The sequence below is a fragment of the Megalops cyprinoides genome, chromosome 17 (genome assembly GCF_013368585.1).
Source record: "Megalops cyprinoides isolate fMegCyp1 chromosome 17, fMegCyp1.pri, whole genome shotgun sequence".
NCBI classification, from domain to species: Eukaryota; Metazoa; Chordata; class Actinopteri; order Elopiformes; family Megalopidae; genus Megalops; species Megalops cyprinoides.
In genome coordinates this window covers 22022197-22031832 of record NC_050599.1, presented here as the reverse complement: position 1 = coordinate 22031832, position 9636 = coordinate 22022197, and the positions used below count along the sequence as shown (strand labels likewise).

Below are 9636 nucleotides of genomic sequence, written 5' to 3'. Positions count from 1 at the left end.
AGTGTGAGGAGCAGGGGAGAGGACAGGGTGAGGAGCAGGGAAGAGTGTGAGGAGCAGGGGAGAGTGTGAGGAGCAGGGGAGAGGACAGGGTGAGGAGCAGGGAAGAGTGTGAGGAGCAGGGGAGAGTGTGAGGAGCAGGGGAGAGGACAGGGTGAGGAGCAGGGAAGAGTGTGAGGAGCAGGGGAGAGTGTGAGGAGCAGGGGAGAGGACAGTGTGAGGAGCAGGGGAGAGGACAGTGTGAGGAGCAGGGGAGAGGACAGGGTGAGGAGCAGGGAAGAGTGTGAGGAGCAGGGGAGAGTGTGAGGAGCAGGGGAGAGGACAGGGTGAGGAGCAGGGAAGAGTGTGAGGAGCAGGGGAGAGTGTGAGGAGCAGGGGAGAGGACAGTGTGAGGAGCAGGGGAGAGGACAGTGTGAGGAGCAGGGGAGAGGACAGGGTGAGGAGCAGGGAAGAGTGTGAGGAGCAGGGGAGAGGACAGTGTGAGGAGCAGGGGAGAGGACAGTGTGAGGAGCAGGGGAGAGGACAGGGTGAGGAGCAGGGGAGAGTGTGAGGAGCAGGGGAGAGTGTGAGGAGCAGGGGAGAGGACAGTGTGAGGAGCAGGGGAGAGGACAGGGTGAGGAGCAGGGGAGAGTGTTTAGGTCAGGGTGGAGTGTGAGGAGCACAGGAGAGGGCTTAGAGTAGGAGACAGAGTGAGGACCAGCAGAAAGTGTTTACAGTGGGGGACAGGGTGAGAAGCAGGGGGCACTGTGGAGAGCAGAACACAGTGTGAGGAGGGGGAGAGGACAATGTCACATCTCATGATTACAGTTGTGAGACTTGCCAATTTCAGTACCATGTGGGCATTGAAATCATCCATAGACCTCGCAGAGCAAACCGGACACAAAATCATGCAGGTTATGCAATTCTGGTATTGAGGTTTCAGTATGAAAAGTGGGGGTGTCATAAATGAGTACGACAGGGGAACTTTGTCTTTGGGAGCAGAGGGAGCATGGAGCAGTATTAGTTAAACACAGGACACAGGAACCGCAGTAGAAAGACCTCATGTGCTGACGACGTATGCACGCGTTGCGGGTAAAGCCCTTCCTGGTTGAACAGCGATGTGCTCGCTCGCTCTGCTTCACCCTCGCTAACGGGGTGACAAGCCATGCTCGGCGTGGGTCCCCATGCCACGGGGGCCTTTACATCAGCAGCCTGACCCCGCGACCTTTTCTCAGTCGTCCCGTCTCTCGCCCCACACGGACACGACACGGCCACAACTCGCGGTAATGAGGGAACATCTTCCTCTCTGCTGATGAGTCCTCAGCCAACTCTTCCTGTCGGAACCATTATTTTAAATGAAGGAAGTTAATGATGCGGTCTCACCAGCTCACGGCTCATGCAGACGAATGCCCATTCAGGAGAGCGTGGCCATTTCATTTTGACCGCAGTTGTCCCTCTTCCTTGTCTTATTTGAGTCTCCCAGTACCAGAAGTATGACGAGTGATGTTAACTAAACGTTAATGGATGTTTATAATGAGCTGTCTAAATGTGGGCTCAAGCGGGACTTTGTTTCTACGATTGTGTATCTGTATCTGTATTTTTAGGATCTGTGTACGTTCGAGTGTGCGCTTGAGTGTTTCTTTGTTATCGTGTGTGAGTGTGGGTGTGCATCTACATGTGTCTCGCTGACATTTCTTTTTGTTATTACTATTATTTTTAACAAGGCCAACTTCCTGTACCTTTGCGGGCGCGTAGGCAGAGGAACAGAATGAGAGGAACAATTTGCAAATTGGGTACCACTTACCTGTAATCTGTTCTGTAGATGTTCCACCTGAACTTTTTCCCCTCCACCTGGGGTATGGGTCCCATGAGGGCAAGAGGTGATGTTTTGCAGGACAAGAGAAGGGGGGGTGGGGGGTGGGGGGGGATGCAATGTTAATTCCCTGATATCCTACGAAGTGTCTTCTGAAGTGCATGTGGGCACATACGTTTTGCGACTTTGTTCCTTCACATGCAGGCATCATTAGGCAGTCTGACGTCCAAGCGGGTGCTTTCCCTCTGTTCCCGGCGCTATATTAAGAAGCGTAGCAAACGGGACATCCAGGGGCGGAGTTTTCGGTCTCCTCTCCTTTGAGTTACGAAGAGGAAATGACGCCTTTTCATCCCCCTTCTCTCTATCTCGCATTGCCTCCGACTGAAGTGTGTGGTATATATAAAGGGTGACAATGAAGTGAGCCCCACTTTAATTCTGGCACCTTCATTCAGCAAGGCGCTTTTTTAACAGCTGACCCCCCCCCTGAGCGCAGCTCACCGAAACGCAGGGGGACCCTGTGTGCCTGCCGTGGGAACGCAGCCCCACACCACACGCCCTCAGGGCCCGTGTCGTGTTATCGCGGCCCCTTGCTGACCTGGACACAGCCGAACACACCCGCTAACACCTGAGGAGTCGGAATCCGAAAAGCGGCGTGCGGTGGCACAACGCAGCCAAAAGCCCAAGACACGTCCCCCTGTTCACCTACTAAGGTAAGAAGCGCGCTCGTTCAGCAGGTGTGTGTATGCGATAAATCATGTTGTGCTATTTACTTCTGTTAAACTCAAGTTCTTTAACAAGACTTAAGTTTCCCTTTTTCCCCTGTTGTTACTTTCTTCTTGACAATCCATTCGCAGTAAAGTTTGCAGCGAGGCTCCAAAATATTAACACTAATTAGTGATGTGCAGTATGAAGTGGAGATAAAGGGTTTTCAAGACATCCAGTACCAGCAACCGCCTGGTAATTACAGATTGTGCGGAGGGAGTGTGTGAATAAATCTGTACTTCTAAATATATGCTGAAAATTGAGTTTTCAGAGAATGTAAAAAAATGTTTTCATGTTGCCTTCTACTTTATTTGACAAAATATATCAGAATGTATTTTATGCTTTATATGAAACAAACCAGAAGAGCTTGAATATGTTGATAGTCAATTGTTTTCATTTTAATATTAATTAAGCTTTATTTTAGCATGTAGATTTTGTAGTTTTTTCTTGACATTTTTAATAGTCAAATATTTTGGGAATGGGAAGGAACTACAAAAACTGTACATCTCCTATGATGTTAATTACAGGAGATGCATGCATTTTTAATTTGTGGCAACTACATTAAATTTAGCTGTATTTCAAAAGTGAGGGCAGCAGTGTGGTGGAGTGGTAAGCAGCACTATTAACCAAAAGGTTGCTGGTTCAATTCCCTGCTGAGACACTGCTTGCCCTTTGGGCAAGTTACTTAACCCACTGTTGCCTCAGTGAGTATCCAGCTGTATAAATGGATAAACGTGTAGCCCATGTAAGTTGCTCTGAATAAGACCATCTGCTAAAAAAGAAGGACATGTTCATAGATAAATGTAATACTATCAGTAAACAATGCAGTGGCAAAAAAGGAAATGAAAAATGAGACAAGAATGGTTAAATAAAAATGTGAACACAAAATAACACATTCACAATATTACATTTACACTATTCCAATTTGTTAGTTGATAGAGGTTCTAGCACATCTAGCTGTAATGTCTTCCAGATTGATACTTCTCTGCAACGAAAAAAAAAAGTCTAGATAATTAAAATGCCTATTTGGAAGAGTCACCTTCCATAGTAATAAAATCCTCCTCTTGGCATAGGTAAAAATCAGCCAATAGCACTCTTCTGAACTAATATAGGTCTATAAGAGGCACCATCATTTAGCAGGCACAGATGGGAATGGAAGTGCCCTGAATCTCAGTCAATTCATATGACAAAGCCTTTGCACTGTCCTAAAAGGCAGGGATGATGAGAGGGTGTGCACCTCTTCATTCAGATCTCCGCATTCTTTCGGAAACATTTGAGAAGCTAAGCCTCTGGGGAAATCTGACAGATGGCACAGTTGGCATGTCATTTGCCATTTAAATTTACGTCCTGTGCTCTTTTCCAGATCACTCCTTTTATTGCTAACCTTTAGTCTTCGGTTGGGCTTTTTTTTTAAATGCTACTGAGATGCTGCAAAGACGTGTGTGGGGTTTAATCCTTTGTCCTTTTAGCTAATACATCCAGCAGACATGTTACCCAGCATGTCTTCTTCAGTCAGTTTTTATATATTTATTTATTTTTATTTTACCAACACTCTTTCTGCATGAGAGCTCTGTTGTATTAATGTAATTGTTATTAATGTTCCACTCAAGTAAGCATGACCGGTAAATCATGTTAAGTGTTAATGGAGTGCTGGCTGAGCGATGTTCTCCTCAAGAAGGTTGTTTACATAAACGCCACAAATCCCACAGTGCACTAGAGGGAAAAGGCTATCTGAGTAACTGAGTAACGCCCAAAGCGAGTCCCAGGGTGTTGAAAGCACCGCAACAAGGAGACCCTGGCTGATTCTGATCACCCTTATCCCCAGCGCAACAAAGCCAATTTGTTCAGTTGGTGTAGGCTCACGGTCATTGATGGCAAATGACATGACTGGCTTCAAATCCCAGACTAAAGGGCTCAGTATGCACTCACTATTGAAATGAATGTTTTTATGGTCTGATCCATTCAAGAAGGTTTAAATGATCTTTACACAACCAAATCTTTAATTAGGTGTCTCCAATTAACTAGCTATCATATCATCCAATGCCTGTCCAAAATGTTAATCTTTAAATATACCTAGGTTTTGAATTCATTAATAATGATTATATGTGGTAAATATTTCTTGCTGCAATTGCTAAACAATTACCGCAAGTAATTGTTATCAATGAAAAACAAAATAAAAATTCAAAATCTGAGTGAATTGGCTAGAATTCTACATGTGAATTAGTATGTGGAAACAATGCATGAAGAGCTGTTTGCAATTTAGTCTTAGTGCAGAAGCAATGACTCATTGTTGCATATGGGGAAGGGTGATTTAAGTGCTTCACACAGTGCTAGATGTGAATGAGTTCACATGGGCTGGTGAACACATGTGAATAACTGAACTTTAACCTGCATGTGAGTGTGTTCCTGAGACTTTGACATAGCTTACTGAATGAGAATACTTATTGAAGGTCAAAATTTGTGACTGTTGTAAGTTCCAGTAATGTCTTCCATGTGCAGATGGTTCATCTCCTTCCCTCGCCTCGGTCCTCCCTCCTCCTTCTCACTCTCCTGGGCATGAGCGTGGTGTCCTCAGGCTTCCCATTGCCTCGTCTTCGCCCCCTGGAGAGGTAGAGCCAAAAATCCTCTGTTTAATATGTCCAGATATTTGGTTCTGTGCACTTCACACTGAAAGTGTAGCCTCTGAAATTGTTGCAGCAATAAGCGCTCTGACACACTGACTTGTTGTGAACTGTCTTGAAGAGGCGTGAAACAGGGCATCCATGGTTAGCCAGGGCCTCTTGATGTTTACTGGAACACATGATCTGAGTATCTGGTCGTAATAAATTACAATAAAATACAATCTGTGATACAGCTGCTTTTTTCACGAGTTGCATTGCTAAGCACTGTGTGCTCTCCATATTCATTAATACTCCTGAATAAATAAGAACAGATAACATGAGATGATGCTGGATGACGTATCTGTTTTTAATGCATTTCACTTTGCTCTTAACTGTCCACTTCATGGCAGTAAGTCATTGTAAACTGACTATTGTCCTGCTCTCATACCTTCTCCAGTTCTCGACTGGCGTCTCCGCCAATCAGCCAAGATGTGTCCAAACTGGCCCAGTGGGAAGTGCTGTATCCCTCCTTCTCCCTTCGTGACTGGAGCATTCAGATGATGTCACCTCCGGAGTTCTCTGCCCCCAAACCCAAGGCTGAGCTCGTGGCTGATGACACCTGGCTGCCCATGAGCCAATCACAGACGGAGGCTCTCACAGAGGAGTCAGAACTTGGAAAGAACTGGCCGTCTGATTCGTCCCCACGAGCAGGTAATGAGGAGAAGAGGAATATTGTGGTGGCAGACGATGCTGCATTTCGGCAGAAAAGTAAACTGCTGACGGCCATGGAGAGGCAGAAGTGGCTCAACTCCTACATGCAGAAACTGCTGGTGGTCAATTCCCCATGAAACCCTCGCCACTTTAATAAAAATGGGTTTTTACAGGATTGAAAATCAATTTCTCATTAATTTCTAAATGAATAAAAGTTGAGCATATTACTGTTGGCTGACTGAGCTTCGTGACATGTAGCTGCCCTTGATCTTTCCAGTAAATACTGACAGCTGATATCTTTGTGTGTGTTTGTGTGTGTGTGTGTGTGTGTGTGTGTGTGTGAAGATCCAGTGTGGCAGCAAGTGAGGTATGCACTTCAGCAAACTGAAATACATTCACAGCTGACACACACTCCTCATAACTCCTGTCCGTTAATGTAGTAGATGTTTAAAGATGTCTGGGAGACCAGTATTGTATGCACAGGCTGAAGCTAACTTGGCAGTGCCTTGCAACCAAAGTACAGAATTTCAATATGCCTTGTAGTTTTCTACATTACAATTTGGACTCAGCATGAACTGAATCCACTGTTCTTTTTTTTATTACTTTCTTTTTTAACCTGCTAACGGTCATTGTCAATCTATGCAGTTCATAAATTTACACATTCCCTTCCTCTCACTTTCTAAAGCCTTACAGTAAGATATATTTAGCAGTCATTACTACCCTCAATAAATGTATGTAGGTTTCTTCCTTTCCCTTTTTTTCAGCAGATTTTTAGCAGAAGTTACTTTGTATATTCTGTGATATTTTCATGCATATTTTAACCTTTCTTTTGTGAGTAATCTGTAAAATGCTGTAATATCCTACATTGTATGCATTCTTTTTTCACTTGCTTAATTGTATTTTGTCCTAACATGGTTCAGCCGGGCTATGGAGGATGAAACAGTTTAAAAATAGGCTCACCTTGTGGAAACAGATTTTTGTTCTCGCACTGCTTTTCTCTCTGGTGGCCACGCTGCACCTCTCCACTACTGGAAACTACTCTCCTTTCACTCTAATGAAGTCAAAGTCGTCCTGTCCACAACTGTACAAGAGGCCAAATAACACATAATTGCCACAAAGTGTGCACCTGACATCCATTCATGCTGCCAGCATGTCCTCTTCAGCTAGTGCAAAATTGGTTGAACTTCAGCAGGCCCTATTGGTTTGAGCATTGCAGGGTGTGGCACTGCAGGTGTCTGAGTGTCGCGCTCCTCTCCGTGAATGTCGTCTGAGCGACGCCGTGTGGTAGCCTGGTACTGGAACACAGATCACTTCCTTCATTACACAACATTAATACTGACTGGCATTATCATTACAATACAAAAGCTAGGGTGAATAACCCTGAAACGTGGGTGTCAGGAACACACCATTTCCCATAAAGAAGAAGAAGAAGACTAGATTACACATACAAAGTGCTTTTTAAAGTGAACACAAACACTGCACAAACTAACAGTGGGAGACAGTGGATGATAGAGAGATACATAGACTAATAGGACAGTAGTAGACAGGAACAGACTGGCAATACAAAGTAAGAGATATGGAATATTCAAAGGATAACCCAAAGAGGTGAGTTTTGAAATGATACTTGAATGTACTGATGGAGGGAGAAGAACAGACAAGAGGGGCAAAGGGCATTAGAGCTGTAGTGCTCTTTGAAGAGATGAAAAAGGCATTCACAGGGCTATATAGTGCTACTCACTGGTTTTTGCAAGAGGGAAATTGGCTTAAAAAAAGGGACAGAACAAGCGACCTCGTAACTGTAGTTTCTGGGGTGTAACACAGTTATTTCCACAACCAATATTATTTAAGCTTGGCTTCTGCACTTGTTTCCAGCAGAATAAATTCTAATGAAGAACCATATTTAATTGTTTACTATTGTATAGCTAAAATTACGATGACTTGACTTGACAGAGAAGGGAATTCATGTGAGCGCTGGCAAAGAGTCTGAGAGCTACCTATTGTGTTAAGTGGTATAACAGGCCAACCTAAATGTGCTCTTGCCATCCCTTTTAATTCAGGAACGATCTCTTCGCCGTAGTGGCAGTTTAATGTGGACAAACCAGAAAATTCTCTTAAGTTAGCCATTTTATTTTTCTGTGTGGGGTCTGTTTAGTCTTTTTGCCTTTTCAGTACAAAAGCATCCTGTTCATTTCATGCACTGCGCCGAGTGACTTTGTGTGCCCGTTCCAAAAGTAGTGCTTACAGCCAAACTAATCCTATTAGTATGCAAAATGTATCTGAGAGCAGCATTTAACTGTTTAAATTGGGAAAAAAAGAGTTTAGTTCTGGACCATCTCCCATACAGTAATGGTACCTTGAACTTTGATGCTTAAGTGTTCTCACTAGCTAAGCTGTAGAATATTTACAGGTATAAAATAGCTTACACATCTAAAATGCAGACTTGTCTCAGCTGTGCTGAGCTTTGGCAGGAGATAACTGGCAATAGAAACTGATTAATGCGAGTATGGAGGCTAGAGAATGTACCCTTATAAGAGATCATATCCATACAGTGAGTAGATTCATCCTGGAATTGTTTCTTGATGTATTCCCTATTATGGTTAAATGCACTGTAATTTTATTGCACGCACGCACGCACACACACACACACACACACACACACACACACTCACTCACATATAGAGCATTTTATATATATAAAATATTTCCCAAAGGCCATTGTGAATATTTTAAACTACAACTTGAATTTTGGAATTCAGGGGTTCATTTTGCATATGTGTGTGTGACAATATGTGTGTTGTCTGAGACTATAATTGGGTGGGTGCCATAGTGTTGGGTACATGCAGAACTCGTGCAGTTTTGAGCGGGGAGCAGTGTCATAGGAACATTTTTACACATCCATTTTTACTGTAGAACAGTGGCATGGGAACAGTGTTTAAGTGTGAATAGTAACAGGTCTTGCCCCCGTTAGGCCAGAATACCAGGCAACAAAGTTGATGTTGATCCAGCAAGGAGGAAAAACACTGCATTACCAAGGGACCTACTATATACTGTATTAAAATGAGCAGCTGTATGCTTTGCACATCTAGATAAAAACTTCTTTTGATTATTTATGGTGTCTTCTGCCTCCTTGTCTTTGAACAGCTGGTGTGTAATTGCACATGACAAACCTTTTCCTTCCTCCTCAAGGTGACACAGAGCTCCCTCTAGTGGAGAAGGACGGCGCTGCACAGAGAGCTGAGCACACATTCACTGTCAGGGCGTCAGTGTTGAGCAATCGGGGTAGCAGAGTTTCGTAGTGTTCAGGCTCAGTGAAGAGGGGTTGTGCTCAGGACACCAGGTAGGAGAAACAGCCATGTCAGCACGTTTTAGTGGGCAACACTCGCACACTATCCCAGCTGGTCTTTGGCTCACTACTGAATTAATGTATCGTTGAGATTGAATATTTCATAAGCCCAAAGATGCTGAATAAATCACAGGTGGAAAAAGTGTCCTTTCACTGCCCTATTACATATGGAGAGTGCACAATTAATTTCCTGATGCGCAGTGCACCTGATTTATGAATGAATCTCTTACTGTGGGTCCCCGTAAGGTGAGCTGCTGCTGCAGGTAATTTACTGCATTTTGAAGTTCGCCATTTCCTTTCTTATCCCTTCGCTGTTTCTGCTGACATGATCTTTATACCACGCTCATTTACTGTATTTACTCGAACAATATGGGCTCTCAAGTGACTCCTAAACCCTAGGGCTGTGCGTACGCGATATTTAGTGCAGCTCT

The 9636-nt window shown here is 44.1% G+C and overlaps 1 protein-coding gene across 1 annotated transcript; it reads left to right on the top strand.

Moving 5' to 3' along the window:
• Positions 1–2235: 2235 nt before the first annotated feature.
• pth2 (parathyroid hormone 2) lies at positions 2236–5999 on the top strand. Its single transcript, XM_036549186.1, has 3 exons — positions 2236–2499; positions 5051–5160; positions 5609–5999. The coding sequence occupies exons 2-3, from the start codon at positions 5051–5053 to the stop codon at positions 5997–5999; spliced, it is 501 nt and encodes a 166-aa protein (XP_036405079.1). The 5' UTR covers positions 2236–2499.
• The last annotated feature ends 3637 nt before the right edge of the window (positions 6000–9636 follow it).

What these genes read in the sequence shown, in the direction of transcription:
- pth2 (XM_036549186.1), top strand. Translation starts at nt 5,051, where the DNA reads ATGGTTCATCTCCTTCCCTCGCCTCGGTCCTCCCTCCTCCTTCTCACT. An exon ending in CGTCTTCGCCCCCTGGAGAG is followed by an intron (nt 5,161 to 5,608) that starts GTAGAGCCAAAA and finishes TACCTTCTCCAG; the next exon opens with TTCTCGACTGGCGTCTCCGC.